Source organism: Dermochelys coriacea, chromosome 17 (genome assembly GCF_009764565.3).
Source record: "Dermochelys coriacea isolate rDerCor1 chromosome 17, rDerCor1.pri.v4, whole genome shotgun sequence".
Lineage (NCBI taxonomy): Eukaryota > Metazoa > Chordata > Testudines > Dermochelyidae > Dermochelys > Dermochelys coriacea.
This window is the reverse complement of record NC_050084.1, coordinates 10,529,520-10,546,476: the sequence shown is the minus strand read 5'-3', so window position 1 is coordinate 10,546,476 and position 16,957 is coordinate 10,529,520. Positions and strand designations below refer to the sequence as shown.

The following is a 16,957-nucleotide window of genomic DNA, read 5'->3' as shown; positions in this document are numbered from 1 at the left end:
AAGTCTGCAGTGACAAAATCATCCATTTTCCCCATCCCTTTCATACTTTCACTGTTCTATTTATTTCTTTTTAAACTAGACCCAAATGCAGCACTTCCAGCCATGAGAGGAAAGATTTCTTGTGCATAAATCAATTTGGAGGCTTTGAAATGCTCACTGGCTTCAATGACCCCATTATATACTTGGACATTATAGATCATTTCTTCCCCACCATGTCTAAGGATAGTACCATTTTACCAGATGATCAGCTGGTGTAAATCATCAGTGTTCCATTGGCTCCAGAGCTAGGCTGATTTTTGCTAGCTGAGGCACCATAAGACTTCTATACCACTGATATGGTCGTCTATCCTTAGTGTCGAAGTGCCTCTCAAAGTCATAGATGCATACACAAGATCTGTGTAAATTAGGTCCAGTATAGGCAGAAGCAACGCAAGATGCCACACACCAGTGTACTTCACCTTGGTCCTGGATGTGCCCATGAGCCATTTAACCCTTGATTTCTTGGATGAGGTTTCCAAGACTGAGGACCATTGATAATGCTAGTTTTAGTGAGGAGGATACCTAGCCACTGGGAACCAGCCTGAGACAGAGTATCTTATGTCACATAGGCCACTGATACAACATCAGACAGCAGCAACTTTTGGTTGTGATCATTCAGGGATAGGATCTGATGTCACGTTTTCAATGTTGTCCTTTATCTTTCAGTATGAGGCTAGCCCTGGGGAGAACCTTATGGCATTGTCTGTTCTAAAAAGTGACTTTTTGCTACTTTAGCAAATTCTCCCATTTCCCAGCATTATCTTTCAGAATAGCTAGTTTGCCTTAATCCTAACTTCTCAGATTCCAGAGGAATTCTAGACACAGGTCGCTATAAGTGGAGCGCTCCAACGTATGCACCATTTTCCTATTTGCTTGTCATTTCTGGTAACAAGCCTCTCGCCCAAAAGAGCTTTTCATTACGATATTGACAAAATGCTGCAACAGAGTTACTAATGATGATTCATCAGGAAAAAAAATCCTTAAAAAACCACTGCTCCTGTGAGGTAACGAATCAGAGATCAGCAAGAACCCTTTGTACAGCCTGTCAAATGCGCTGCAGATTAAGTAGCGGCTTCCCTCCCCTGAAGCCTTTCCTGATGCCCATAAAAATTTATTTAGCACCTTCCACATGTAACCACAGCATGAGATTTGCCTGCAAGACAACCACCATCACCTGCCCTGTGCCAACAGGCAATCTCAGGTGGACCACAGGATGATTAATTCTGAACCACCCATCTTTCCAGAAGCATGCTCTCCCCACCCAAAGCATCCAGGCAAGTCAATGGATTCCAGGAACCTCAGTTCACCTTTTCACAGCTTTAACCAGTAAAACTTTTTTTTTTTTCTTTCCAAAGAGTGCAAGTTTACAGAAGACTCCATAAGCAGTAAGTGAAAGGCATGTAAAGTCTGCTGAATATTTGACTGGAGGTCATAAATTACAACTGGTTAATAGCATTCACAGCAGTCAGAGAGATTCCTCGGTAGCAGTTTACCAAACGGAGTTATCCTTCCAATGGGGGGGCGGGAGGGGGGACGACTCAAATGGAAGAATTCCAATCCTTGGAGCGCCTGGCCAGCAAATTCAGCTGAAATCCTACTTCGCCTTCTAGCATTGTTTAGATGATACCAGGTGGGGGAGGGGAAAGCATTTTTACTAAATATTGCAGCCAAAACCATTTCAGACAAATCATATTCCCTGGGTCAGTTCCGAAGTCTCCCCTCCCCCCCCCACCAGTATTTACAGTACCAGGTTTTATAGGAAGAAAAAGGCTATTAACAGCCCTATGGTGATTCATTTATTGAAACAGAAAACTTGGCTTCCCACCCCATCCCCATTTTCATTTGGGCAGCATAAAAACGTCAGAAATAGAAATGGATTTGTTCTGACTATTCTTCCTCTCTCCTGATCCCCCTCCAGCAACTAGAAGATAAACTTAAATCTTCTGGCAGTAATTCGTGTGAACTGCTAGCGCCTCTGAAGAGAGGGCTGTGTAAGGGAGAGCTCATGCAGGAGGCACGGCGCCTGAATTTCAGCAAGAGGGCCTGAGGTAGCAGCTTGAGGGATTAGCCATGGAATCTGGCATTGACCGTAGGAAATCTTTCAGATTTCCTAAGAGACTAGTAATTTTTGGGTAGCCTCATCTTTCGGGTTCCCAGGTTGAGCCACCTTAAAGATTTTCAGGGGGACGATGCTCAGCACTTCCTGAAAACCAGCCCACTTTTTAAAGTGTCTTCAGTTGGGCTTCCCCAAATATCACTGGCCATTTCCGGCCTTGAGTTTTATTCTCCGTTCTAGAATGTGACCTCGAGCAAGGCACTTCACTGTGCCACAGCCACCGAGACCCCGCTGGGCTCGAGTGAGGCCTCCCGCTCGTTCTACATGGATGCAACGCCACTAGGCCTGGTTCTCCATTGCCCTGCCCCTTGTGCCGTTATTTATACCAGTGCACAGTGAGTGTAAAGGGCTCCCATGGTGGTGTTTCACACTCACTTTTCACTGGTGTACATGACTGCACAAGGCCCCTTGCCCTCAGTGGAGTAACTGCTGGTCTGCACCAGTGAGAGTGCAGAATAGGGTCCCATATTTCTCAAATGACAGCATCCAAGAAGCTTTCCCTCTGACGTCCCCCTTCTACAGTCTTAACCCTTCCACAACACATGCATCAATAAGACAAAAGAAGCACCCTTCCTTGAGAATAAGACAATATTGACAGGCAGAGGTTGGATTCCACATTGGATGGATTCTTGTTTGACGATCTGGATTGTCTTGAGAAATGGCAACATATAAACAGCTGCCTCACCAGTGACTGCTTGCACCAAGCAAGCTGAAATAAAACAGTGAATCACTCAGCTCTTTCCCATTCAAAGTCAGCACTGTCAGGAAAGATCAGTGCTAAGGAGCAAAAGTGTGTTCATTTCTCTTTGACACAGCCACAGGAAGGGACCAACCCAAGCTTCCCAAACTAGCCAGGCAACACAGTTGGATGCAGCAAGGTGACCGTTGTGTAGCGTAAAGGCAGTTTACTCAAGCCAGGGGATTCTAAGGGTAGCAACCAGCACACATTTACAGAGTAGAACATCAGGAGCTAAACTGCTCTGAAGTGCAAATGCTTGGAATTTCTATTGTTAGGTCACCTAGCTCATCTCCCTCCCAGGTTAGGGTTGTTCTTCTGCTCTCAGGTCTGCAGGCTTGGCAGTATGTTGTTTATAACCCATCCCATTTTAAAATTAAATGAAGGAATCCAAGTTAAAGGAGAATCACCAATGGGGAAGGATTTTAAAACATTTGAGGGCCTTAAATGAGGTTGATGTGCTTTAGTTGTAGTGATAAGCAGAGGTCCATGGCCCTGTTCTCCCAGGAGGTATGAGAAACTGCCACTGAAGTCAGTGTAAGGTACTCGTAGCCTGGAGAGGGAGAATTGAGGTAGCACAATTTGGACTTTGCTTAGAGCCCTCTTCAGCTTTGCCAGAGCAAAGACTGATTAGAGATGCTGTGATTTGCTCTGGGGAGAGAGAGGGAGGGATATTAGTGCTCTGTGACTTTGCCACTGTCTTGCATGCGATCTCTTACCAGTATATAAAAAGCATCTCCAGGAAGTTAATGCTGGAGAGAGGGAGGGAAAGCGAGTGTGTGTTAAAGAAAATTTAGGTCACACAATCAAAGCAAGGCAATCAAGGTTCTGCTGCAGCAGATGCCAACCCCGCTTGGAACACTCCTTTTGCTGGAATGGGGGAGGGAGGCAGGGAGAAGGGGGAGTGAAGGCCTGACAGTACATGAGTGGTGCCGCCAGCTCTCCCTCCCACGGATACTGTACCGCGCGCGTTGCTTATGCAACAAACTTGCCTTCCACCCTTGCATTGCAAATGAAAAGCCCAGAGTTGGCTCCCTGCTAAATTCAGCATGAAGCCATTATAAATCACAGTGCTCTCCCCACCTCAGACTAGACCATCAGTAATTTCACCTTGATAGAAAGTCTGTATCATGAGACAATGCAGACCCAGAGGGACAAGCTCAAAAGATCCACTAGCAAAGCTAAAGTCTGATCCTGAAGCCTTTACTCACATCAGTAGTCCCCACTCATATAAAAGCCCTTACTTATGCAGGACACTGCTCTTCCTGGTCCTCTCTTTCCTATGTAGACAGGAGCCAGATTCTACAAGTCCTTATTCAGATGAGTAGTCCTATTGGTTTCAATGCAGGATCAAGACCCCTATTATGCACATCAAACTTTGAGACCTAAATTCACCCCAAGCCAGGGAGAGCGGTGTCTTGTTCTATAATACAGCCACAGGAGACTTTGCTGTGCATTTAAATGCACCTCGTATCCCATTTTAGCTGAGAAAAATAAAAGCGGTCAATATTGATTTCCAATGGGAGAGTGCTGAATGGTTTCCAGAAATTACAGTAGGTTCTCCATTACTGGTAGAGTCACTACAGATTTATTTTTAAAGACAAAGCACAGAGGCCTTATTGTGGGGGCGGGGGGAGAATCAAGCCAAGTGATTAGATTCTGAAGTGTAGCAGTGTCTAATGTGATGTGCTAGTGTGGAGATTAAAGTCAATATCAAAGCAGATTAACAGAAAAATCTAGGACAAAGATTAACCATTTAAATTCAATTTTTGGAAAAAACCCAACAGCAATTTTGATGTTACTCCCCCCGCACCTCCCTTAGCTCTCCAGCTGCTTTAGGTTTGGTGGTTGCATGATAATTATCTTGAAAGATAATTTGTAAAGGTTTGGGGTTAAGAGCAAAACTATTAATAGATGCAAATTCACCCCACCCCTGTCCCCATCATCCCTAGTAAAATCATGGTTTTTAGCCCAAGTCTAGGAAGAGGGAAAGAAATGGGATTCTTGGGTTGAGCAGTCGTTTTTGTAACACATATATAATCATCCCTAAAAGATCTGTGTGAGAATAAATGGCCAATGTAGTTTTTAACAGAGATTCATTGAAGTGAGAAGCTGCACATTTGGTTTGGAGTAACTAGCTGTCTTGGACTGACATTTCCCTATGGTCTCTCACCAAGCAGATTCATTCCCAAGCAATTGGTTTAATCTGACTGTATAAAAATCAAAGCTGAAAATGTTATCCTAATTCAGAACTGGGACAACAACTCTTATGCATGTGTTTGCAGGATCACAGCCTAACTTCATGCATCCAAGTAGCCCCATTGAAGTCAATGCAACTACTCACTAGAGCACGGGTTCCCAAACTTGGTTCGTGGCTTGTTCAGGGTAAGCACCTGGCAGGCTGCAAGATGCTTTGTTTACCTGAGGGTCTGCAGGTACGGCTGCTCGCAGTTTGCCGTTCCCGGGCAATGGGAGCTGCGGGAAGCAGTGGCCTGGCCTATGCAGCTTCCTGCAGCTCCCCGCAGCTCCCATTGGCCAGGAACAGCAAACCGCAGCCACCGAGAGCTGCGAACAGCCGTATCTGCGGACGCTCAGGTAAACAAAGCGTCTCGCGGTCCGCCAGGGGCTTACCCTGAACAAGCCACGAACCAAGTTTGGGAATCCCTGCACTAGAGCCGGTTGAAACTTGAGTTTCCATTGGTCAGGAAACTGCAACATTTCAAAGTTTCCTGTTGCCCTGAATTTAAAGATTCAGAATTTCCTGGAAAATGAAAGTTTAAGATTGATATTTCTGAAACCACGTTACTGCAATGTTTCATTACAATAAGGTCAAAGCAGTCATTTTGATATACACAAACATGCAAAAACACAGCCAGATATTAGTGTTTTTCCTGGCAGTCAGAGAAATATGAATTGTGGCATTTTGGATATGAACAAGTAGTAGAATTAGACCTGTCATTTCTACCCTTCTTTCCATCACTGCTTAAGGTCTGTCCTCCATCCCCAGAGAACGCAACCCCTCTGCCCAACGGTCAAAAAGGCATTGAGGGACGCCAGAGGGAAGAGCAGCAAGCCCTCCTTGGATAGGGGAGAGGGCTGCCACCAAACTGATATGGGGCTTTTGAAATTGCTGCTAGGAAAACGGAGTTGAGAAGCCTCAAAAATTCAGCAAGTGAGCATATGCATGAATTGTGCACATGGACACTTTCATGCAATGTTTTCACTGTGCATCCCGTGATATTTGATGCTTTCCCTAAAGCCCCAGCTCTGGAGTCACACAAAAACCAGAGAATCTCAGCTTTCATTTTAAAGAGGTAATTATGGAGAAAAGCTTGAAAATGTGATCGCTTTCCAGTCTTGGAGGCTTTAGAGAAGTAAAAACCCAGAAAGCAGAGTTTTTTAAATCTCTTTTTTAAGCCAATCTGATGATTTGGAGGGGTGGAGGTGTCTGACTCACGAGTTTTGAATCTTGGGATTGGCAATTCTGAGTATGTTCAGGATTGATGTAAAGAACTCCCATTTGCCCTGCACAACAGCAACAAGTTTCATTGTTCCTACAAAACCCCAGGCATGATGCTGCATGTTCTGGAGCACCATCTACTGGCACTTTATCTGTTAAGATATATAGAGCTTCTGGAACAGCATGCCCACGCAAATATACACAAGTGCATGCACACGCACCCAAGCAGAACTATGTGAACGCAAAGTACATACATAGGTATCTATGCACACACAAGCACTCACATGAGCATGTATGTGCAGAGACATGCATGAGTGCACATACATGTTTATACATACAGCATGTTTTTCCTAGGAGTTAAAAACTGATCTTTGTTCAAAGACAGCCAGCACCCAGGGTCCGTCCCCCCCGCCCCCATTCTCCATCTTGCAATGCTCTTTGCTGCTAGCGCGGCCTCCCTATGTAACCACCTCTGGGGCTGCCCTGATTGTCCTGTAACTGAAGACTGAGCTGTGGTATGACTGCATAAAGCACACTCCCTGCACATCTCTGCTCCCGGCAAACAGCATGACAAAACCCAGAAGACACAATGAGCTGCACTTGAAACTAGTTTTGCCTTTCTTAGTGAGAATACTTAGCCATGCTTTTTCATGCTTCAAAACGCTCCACAAACATGGACTCCACAGCCCTGTGATGTAGGCACAGTCATCACTCATTTTGCATGTGGGAGAAACTAAGGCAGAGAGGTAAGTGACTTTTCCAAGGCTACATATGGAGGGAGTGCCAGAGCAAGGCTGAGGCTTTAGGAGCACCTGGCTCCTCTTCCTGTGCTCAGAGTACTAGATCCTCCCCAGCCCCCATCTCTGTTTCCCTGACTTACTCCCTGTTAGAAGTTACTAGATACAGGGATTCGGAAGCAGTGCAAAAGGCTTGGCATTTCAACCGTAGGCACTCCTAGCTCATAACCATTCTGTAGCAGTGCTGTGTCCAAGTCTAATTCTTGTGCCAGTTTTGGGGCTCAGCACCTGTGAAGCAAGACTATAGGCTGCTATGCAAACAAGTCCATGGGTTGCCAAGTATTGGACACTGTGCGGATGGTGCACTTAAGACGGCTCTGCTGTGGTGCCACAGCACTTTAGAGGAACAGAATGGAGGGGAGCGTGCAGTGGCAAATTAAGGCAGAATGCCTGGGATTTGGGCCACCAGAATTGAGGCAGCAGGAGCCGTGACAAAGAAGTTAGCAAGAGGCAGATCAATAGGACATGCTGTCAGTTGCTTGTCTGCTGAGATGGGGTTGTGTTAGCTGGGCTGCTACGTTTGGAAGGAAACCCCAGGTCCATGAGATATATCTGGGATGTAGAATCTACTTGGGGTCCCCAAAGTTTTGATGGATCCAGGCCCCTTTAGCTTTAATCCACCCACATGGCACTTATCCAAGGAGCAGGAGAAGTCACAAGACATAAAGGCCCCCTTTAAACAGCGATTCTGGAGGGCCTTCCTTTCTCCAAAGAAGCTTTCAGAGAGGAGTTTCCTTTCCCCCCACCACCCCTTACAACAGTACTTTAACTTGGTGTGCAAAGTTATCTAGAAATGAGCCTGAGCAACAAAATTTGGTTCAGATTTCAGCACACACACACACACACTAGCCTCAACGTCTGGGCACGTGCAGATCTCTTACAGAAATAGAAACCAGGCAGAAAAGAGGAAGGATTTCCTGTGGCTAGGGAGCTGGTTTGGGGTTTGAGAGACCTGGGCTCATTTCTCTGTTCATACCACAAAAACTTCCTGTGTGATCTCTAGCAAGACACTGAGTCTCTACCTCAATTCCCCTTCTGAGAAATAGGAACAATAGCACTGCCCTAATTCATAGAAAGAAAAGGAGTACTTGTGGCACCTTAGAGACTAACAAATTTATTAGAGCATAAGCTTTCGTGAGCTACAGCTCACTTCATCGGATGCATTTGGTGGAAAAAACAGAGGAGAGATTTATATACACACACACACACAGAGAACATGAAACAATGGGTTTATCATACACACTGTAAGGAGAGTGATCACTTAAGATAAGCCATCACCCACAGCAGGGGGGGGAAAGGAGGAAAACCTTCCATGGTGACAAGCAGGTAGGCTAATTCCAGCAGTTAACAAGAATATCAGAGGAACAGTGGGGGGTGGGGTGGGAGGGAGAAATACCATGGGGAAATAGTTTTACTTTGTGTAATGACTCATCCATTCCCAGTCTCTATTCAAGCCTAAGTTAATTGTATCCAGTTTGCAAATTAATTCCAATTCAGCAGTCTCTCGTTGGAGTCTGTTTTTGAAGCTTTTTTGTTGAAGGATAGCCACTCTTAGGTCTGTGATCGAGTGACCAGAGAGATTGAAGTGTTCTCCAACTGGTTTTTGGATGTTATAATTCTTGACGTCTGATTTGTGTCCATTCATTCTTTTACGTAGAGACTGTCCAGTTTGGCCAATGTACATGGCAGAGGGGTTGTGAGGCACTATGGCAATGGAGGCCATGCAAGTATCTAAGATAGATGGGAAAACGTGGGTCTTGAGTCAGGTTCTAATTCCAAATCCCCACAAGATTGAGAGGCATTTGGATGTGGAGATTTGCTTTGGGGCCATCCCTGTAACGAGCCTGGACTGTATAGAAAATTCTGTGAAAATCCCCTGCATTCTAATTTCTTTCTTGAACTGAGCATCCAAAATTAGTGGCTTGCCTGTAACAGTCATGACCCTGAGGCATCCACATAATATCAAGAAATTACACCCCTCACCAAATGGTGATCAGTTTCCTATCCAGCGTGCATTGCTGGTGATGCCACATGATGTGAATAACTATTCCGTCCACATGAACAGCACAAGGGCAAATGAGATCCAAAAGCAAAGTGTCAGCAGAATTATTAGCAAAGTACTGGTGTGTTGATTAGTGCCCAGGTGGAAAACAACTGCAGGGGTTTCTGTGAATTACTGGTAGGCAAACAACATGCAGGATCTTTTTAATAAAAAAAAAAAAAAAAAAAAAAAAAAAAGAAGAAGACTAAACCCAAGACAGAGACAGCTAATGGAGAAACTCTTCTCTTAAAATAATTTAAAAAAAATAATCTCAGACAAGACAGACAGCAGGGATTAACAATAAACTTGGGAAGTTTGGGTAATAGATCAGTAAGCGTATAGGATATTATAGCATAGCAGACATTTGATCTGAATACAATTGCTTGAGGCATTATTAGAATCACACTATTGAGAGCCAGGGGCAGGGCCTAGGAAAAGAACATCCTGCCTGGAGAGGTGGCGCAGGATCTGGTTGTGTGCTTTCAGGAGATGCAGCACAGAAGACACAGTCCAGGTGGGCAGGGAAGTGTGACTTTATGCCACTTTTTTACACTGCCTGGAGTCTGGGCCTAGTGCAGCCCTCTGCACAAGTTAGAGCAGCTATTGGCTGTTCTGATTTTCAGTGGTCTTCTGATGCCGTCTATGAGCTGTGTCACAACCCAGAATTTCCATCTCAGCATGCACTGCTGAGACATTGGGACGGGGCGGGGGGGCAGCGTAGGGCCACTGACAGCAGCCCTACACTAAAGGAAAACTCCCAGGCTACTTGCAGCCTCTTTATAGCAGTGGCACTTGGGATGGGGGGTGAGAACCTCTCCTCTACTTTTATTAGGCTATTTTATTCCAGTAGCATTTAGAGTTCCCAGCCGAAATCAGGGCCCCATTGTGAGAGCACATTAAAAGCTCCCACTTGGAAAAGCCTGTGGTCTAATCTGGGACACCCAGGAATGCTGTAGGATTGTTTTGTAAAGGTGTTCCCTAAGTAACACTGAGGGAGACGGCACACTGCTGGCAGACAACAGCCAATGGCTAGAACAAAGAAAGGACAAAAGATGCTAGTCCTGCTATAGAAAGAACTCATTCTTTAACACGTTGCACTGCTTAGATACTATTCTATGTCAGTGGGGGCGGGGGGGGGATAGAAATGCTGACAGAGACAGACAATCAGATTCTGCTCTCTGCATTGGTGTAATCCTGTTGATTTAAGGGGGGTGTTTCTGGATTTGCACTGGTGTAACAAAGCAAAATCCTATGGGTTTCATCTATGAAATATTAACAAACAGTTAATCCAGCTGGTGATATAGCCATCTGTGTGGAAGAACAAGGTACAGCTCGATGAAGCAAGCAAGAAATAACACTCTCCCCATGGAAGAGTAATGACATTTCTGGGGGTGACTGACATGATCACAGCAGTTTTGCATAAAATAATAAACAACAACAAGTCTTGTTGGTATTCATGGTTAAGGAGGAAGTACAGTTGGTCTTTCCCATTAGACTAAGGGCTTATCTACATGATACATTTGTGCACGACATGTTGGTGAACACTAGGTGGCCCATATGGACCCTGCTGGTGTGCACTGCTAGTTCCCTATTGCATACTGAGAGCACCCTATTTCAAACAGGACTACATTAACATGCACTAGGGAACTTTCAGTTAACACCAACAGGTCCACACAGGCCAGTTACTGCACGACACGGGAGACTAGAATCGACACCCCAGCTAGCGCACACTAACGCACCATATGGTCAAACTGTGACACAGCCTCTCAGTCCCCTTCGTCTCCAAAGGAGTCACGATCAGCGTCTTCTCATTGTTACAGGATCTAACTATTTGGCAGGCTCTAGAAGTCTCCGAGCCAAATTGTCTGGGCTTCGTTTGTTCACTCACGCTTTCTAATCTGTGCCCGCACTTCATTTTAACAAACGCTTAGGCTTGCGTGATCATTAAAAACAAAACCTCAATATTATCTTCAACATTGTTGATGTTTGCCCGCATCGATGTTTGCATTATTCACGGTATTGTTAATACAGCAATGAGTATTTGTAGTACAGTAGCCCCTAGAGAGATTGGAGCCCTATTGTACATAGACAGTGCTTGCCCAAAGAGCTTTTATGATCAAGGTAGGCGAGACAGACTAGAGACTATACTAGAAGAACAATGGGGAGTCTGGTGGCAGCTTAAAGACTAAGATTTATTTGGACATGGGTTTTTTCCCCCACAAAAGCTTATGCCCAAATAAATCTGTTCAACTTTAAGGTGCCACCAGACTCCTCATTGTTTTTGTGGATACAGAATAAAACACCTACCCCTCTGATAGCATACTAGAAGAGTTATACCAGTATAAGTGTCAGTTGGGGAGGAGGGGGGTTATTTTTACCACTTTAGTTTTGCCAATACAACCTGTAGCACAGACACATTGATACTAATATAAAGGTCCTGTTCCAACACTTACCATCTCTGAGCATCCCCTCACAGCCAGACCTCGCATTGCAGCACTCCACCTCAGCTTCCCCACAACTTTCTTTGGCGACTCCAGCCAAGTCTAACAGACCCCAAAACAGAGGATCTTCAGTCCAGCATCTTTTCTTGTCAGCCCGTCTTGACGCCCACCACAGGTATCCAGGCTCTGAGCCACACCACCCTCCAGTCCAGGCCCCAATCTTCTACAAAGGCATCAGGGTGGCCACAGTCCTCAGACAGCCCCCTGGCCCTCACCTCGACTTCTGCTCCTCCATCTCCATAGGAGCAGCCTGTCCACTCGTCTCCCAGTTAACCCTCAAATGCTGGACCCTCTCTTCGTAGAAATCCCAGCCCCTGCACCCAGGGCCAGCCCTAGACCAAATGGTACCCCAGGCAAGGAGCATCATCATCAACTTTGATATACCTTAGGAGATTCTACAAAGGTCCAGAACATTCAAGGAGGTCAGTGAAAAATAACTCCACATACAGAATACCTGGAACACATTACCTCAGACATTCTATTGACCCCTTTGTCACCAACAACAAAAACAGCACCCCAAGCCTGGCACCCCCGAAGCCCTGCACCCCAGGCTGTTGCCTGGGTCACCTGTCCCTAAATCTGGCCCTGCTGCACCTCCCTACAGGGTAGCAGGGCAGAACTAACTGGACCTGAATGGGGCAGGCTGCCCTGTTACAGGTGCCTTATACTGGTTTAATCTTATTTTGCTACCTGAACTAGAACAAGCTATAAACCCCTTTTAGATTAGTGTTAAATCTGTCTAGAGTATGGGGTAATTTCTGCTGCTTTAACTATGCAGGCAAAGTTAAAGCAGCAGAACTTTCCAAGGTTGACAAACCCTAAGGGTAGGCAAAAGAAATTACAATTATCCCCCTATTACAGATTGGGAAATAAGGCCGTCGCAGGCAGCACCACTCACCACTGGTCTGGTGCCTCCTCCTGCTCCCTCTGGGGATTAGCTCTTGAGGTCTTCCAGGGTTCACACGCTTTTGTTCAGTCTCTCCCTCTGGCCTGCAGCCCGTCTCTCGCTCCAGAAACTGCAGCATGGTCTTCATGACTCAGCCCTGGAGCCAGGTCACTCAGTGGTCCCCCTTCCAAGGTAGCAAAGTCCCTCTCACTGCCCCATGGCACCACTCCCTCTGCAGCTGGTAGGGAATCCAGGCCTAGCCTGACTCTGGGTTCCAGTCCAGGGACCTCCAACTCAGCAGTTCTGTGCCTTCCTCTCTCAGCCCTCACTGCTCCTTCCAGGGACTGCTTCTTACACACGTGGTTCCCCTTCTCTCTTTCTGGGCATATCAGCACCAAAACCCTCTTCCCAGGAACTATTACAGCCTGCCCTTCTCAGCTGCTTGGTTCTTTACAGACCCCTCCTGTGGCTGCACAGCTGAACCTGCTTCTAATTAGTTCCCTACTCCATGGCTCTTCCTCCAGGTGAAGCCTGTGGAGTTAATTGGTCTGCTGGCCACCTTAACCCCTTCTAGTCCTCTGTAGGGCGGTCACCCCATCACAGACCCAGATCCTCAATGGAAGTCAGGAGCCTAAATACCTTTGAGGATCTGGGCCAGAAAGATTAAATGACTGGCTCAAGGTCATGCCGGAAGTCTGTGGCAGAGTTATGTATTGAAACCAGCTCTCCTGAGTCCCAAACACAGAGAGCATCTTTCTGCTAAATAGGATGAATATCTCTCTAATTCCTTTTATCCATTGGTCCCAAAGAGAAAATTTTTAAAAAAGGAAGATCGCTGTGTCAACACGAAATCAATATAGAGCCTGCCCCCAAAGAGCTTCCAGTTGCTACAAGACAGGACACTTTGGGAAGCCCTGAGGCAGACGTTATTAAGAATTTGTTTAAATATATTATTGCAAACTCCCTTTTGTGGGTGTCAGGGAAAAAATGAGTCTTTATGAGACAGTTCTATGACAAGAGGATGGTGGCTTGGTGAACCGGGAGCAGAGGTAAGGGCTGAAATAAGATTCTTTGGGTCTAATTCTCTTCTCATTGGGAATGAACTTCTCAGCCTGGGCCGACAGGCTTGTGTTAGCCGAGCTCACACTAGTGTGTTAAAAATCGCTGTGCAGACATTACTGCTCAGGCTGCAGCTTGGGCTCTGAAGCCTTCAGGGGGCAGGCGGGAAAGGCTTGAGGCCCCATGCTGCAGCCCGAGTTGCGGTGTTAAAGCAAAGTCTGTTTCCCCCAGCTGGGATGCTCATTCCCAGGTGCAGTGTAGACATACCCACGTAGGCTGTGTCTATGCTGCGTTCCCGGGCATGTCTGGAGCGCAGGCAGACATATCAGCGCCAGCATTGCTAAAAACAGCAGGTTAGATGCCGCAGCACGGGCTTCGGTGCAGTCTGTACAAGCATGCCGGCAACCCTGGATACCTGCTTGCATTGCTGAGGCCTGCACTGCTGCGTCTACATGGCTATTTTTAGCAATGCTAGCACAGGCATGTCTGCCCAAGCTGCAATCACACCTCAGATTGCAGTGTAGACATAACCTTGCCTCCAGGATAAATCAGGAGAAGCTCTTTAGAAGGTACTGGCACTACACTAGTGTAAAATGGATATAAACGACAGGTGAATCAGGCCTCCTCTCCCCTGCAAATGACAAGTGATGATAAGCACAAAGTTCGGTGAAACTCCTGTCCTGCAGGCTGGATGCTGCCCAGTCAATAGATTCACTCTAGTACGCCTGACAATGACATGACCTGATCTTGCCAGCTGCAGAGTCCCTCCAGCAATTTGCTGAGCATCCTCATCTCCGACTCACCACAAAAGGGGTTGAGGTCCCTCGGTACCTTTCCGGATGCGCTCAGCTGTTCACAGGGCTGGGCCCTAACGTGGCAGTAGAGTTTGGCCTACCAGCACCAGCAGCAGGTCTGAGTGCTCCCACGCTTGGGAAGACACAGCCCGCTGAAAAAGGCCAGCCGACTGGGATCGCAAGCTTCTGTCTCCCTTTTCCCATCGGAGAAAGGGAAAGCAACTCGAATTCATTACTTCCCTTGTAAATGAAGAGCCAAAGTCTGGTCCCAAAGTAGGCAATGCTAAAACTCCCAACAGCTTTAAAGTGACCAGCATTTGACCTTGATCTGCTAAAAAGAGAAACTGAATCAGGTCCCAGCTTCCTAGCCAGCTTCCTCTGCATCAGACTCCACTGCCAACTACAACTACAAATTCTACCTCTGCAACTATTGTAAACCAAAGGGTTTGAACCCAGCTGCTGCCCCATTCTCTCCCCACAGACTGACCCTCCTTCGTTGCACTCAAATTTACACACACACCCCCTGCACTCACACACTATCCGCTTTCGATTGCCCGTATGCCCCATTATTCATCAGCAGAGAGGAATGGATTTAATATAAGGTCCACGTGCCAAGTTATTTAAAAATGCAGTGAAACAAACTCTCAGAGGCTTTTATTCATCTTTTGAGTTTACTATTATATATCAGCCTTACATAATGGGCCTGATCCTGCTCCCCTCAGCATGGATGCAAGCAGGATCAGGGCTCGGCTCCATAGATAACTGTTAGATCATTATCATAATGTCTGTAGTGTGCAGCCCTGAGCGGCCTAATTCAGCCCTGAGTATTAAAACGCTGCTAGCTACCTTTTGTGATTGCAAAATATCTTTCCTCTATTCAATCATGGGATTTCAGTAACGTAACCTAAAAAGCATGTTGTATGTTCATTATATTTATATATCTTTATGATGTGAAAGATAAGCCAGGAGCGTGGATCAAGGATATGCATGTTGTTTTTAGAGCAAAGGGTAAGAGTCCAGAAGCAAACTGGTTAGCAGCTGCTTTGTGAAGACAGTTTAATTCAACTACATAAGCATGAGAGCTCTCTGCATTTCAGAGACCAGTTCAGAATTCAGCCATCACAGCCCAAGCAAGTGTAATCCGCTGCTCATTTTGTGTTTCACACACCATTCCCATGGGTGATCCATAGCAGGTACGAGTCTAGTACAACTACCAGCTAAAGGAGTTAGGTGCCTAAATACCTTTGAGGATCAGGGCCTTTCCTTAATCTCAACTGGTAGAGGGTTACACGTTTAGTGCTGGGGGTTTCAAGTGCAACCCTACTGTGGTGACAGCCATGACGGTGACCATTACATACGGATATTCACTTACAAACATTTCATCATCAGAATGGAAGCCCAGTGGCTGAGAACTTGGATACTTAATTCTCTAGTAGATGTCACATATACTATCCAAGCTACCTTGGGTGACAGGATTTAAAAGCTGGACAATGCCAGAAGAGTGCTGACAACATCCTTATTACAGTCTCTAGTACAGGAGACAAGAGTGCTCTGCTTTCAGAATATGCAGAGCAAGAGGCCGACAGACAGACAGAGTCAGTCAGAGTAAATTATGAGATACTTCAGTTTACACTCTGTTCTGTTTTCACTTCACTTGTTCTGCTCTTTGTCCTGGCTTAAATAAGCACCAAAAATGGTTCCATTGAATGCTCCAGCGACTCCGTTTTTAAAAAGAGGCATTGCCATGCTAAACAATTACAGGTTGCTCCATCACTGCAGCTGATGGGGCAGCATCTGTAATTATTATGTTGGTTACACATGGGGGAGACTTGTCATTCAGAATGTAAAAGCTACATGGCTGCTTGATAATATACTAATACTCTCCATCTAGCAAGAAATATCTATTTCCATATCAGCATGTCACTGAATTCTCTGAGACAGAAACATTTGTCATGACGGCTTGGGCTCAGTCTAAGAGACACAATCAAGAGCCATTATAAATTACAAGCCATCCAGCAACCCACTTTTTAAAGCATTAGACATGATGATGAGTAAATGCGAAGAGCAGAGTTTGCCAGAATGATACATTTTCTTTTGATGGCTGTTTGATTTGTTTTCTAGATCTGACCCATGACCTTGAGACAAAGGAACTGGAAACTCACCAGCAAGGTAAGATCAAAAGCTTTTTCATGTGGTTTGGGATTTGACAGATGAGCCAAGAACAACAAGGCTGATGTAGGAAGGAACACTTCAAGCATCCACACGCTGCCCGACAAGAGGATTCAACCGTAACCTGGAGGGGCTAATTTTAGGGGTTGGACTGGAATACGCCAGCTTTGTGACTGTTAAGTGTTTTTCTCTAGTGGCTGGTCTACAGAGAGAACAAAGGAACAGTTACTGCTACCAGCTAAGGGCATAATCTTTCAACTCAATGCATAGAGACCTGTATTTTTGGAGCTATTGGATCAGGGCTGTAGATCCAGATCCTCAAAATGTTTCAGGTATATATGATTTATCTAGTCATACGT

At 45.8% G+C, this 16,957-nt stretch overlaps 2 protein-coding genes across 2 annotated transcripts in view; one reads left to right on the top strand and one right to left on the bottom strand.

Moving 5' to 3' along the window:
* The window catches only part of RAP1GAP2 (RAP1 GTPase activating protein 2), a 294,016-nt gene extending 281,031 nt beyond the window's left edge, over nucleotides 1-12,985 (bottom strand). Inside the window, exon 1 of the mRNA XM_038375286.2 lies at nucleotides 12,589-12,985. The gene's annotated coding sequence lies outside the window, so the exon portion shown is untranslated. The remainder of the gene's footprint in view (nucleotides 1-12,588) is intronic.
* CCDC92B (coiled-coil domain containing 92B) overlaps nucleotides 1-16,957 on the top strand; it is a 54,010-nt gene that overhangs the window by 13,958 nt on the left and 23,095 nt on the right. Inside the window, exon 3 of the mRNA XM_038375294.2 lies at nucleotides 16,551-16,598. Within this exon, the coding sequence (XP_038231222.1) occupies nucleotides 16,551-16,598 (48 nt within the window). The remainder of the gene's footprint in view (nucleotides 1-16,550; nucleotides 16,599-16,957) is intronic.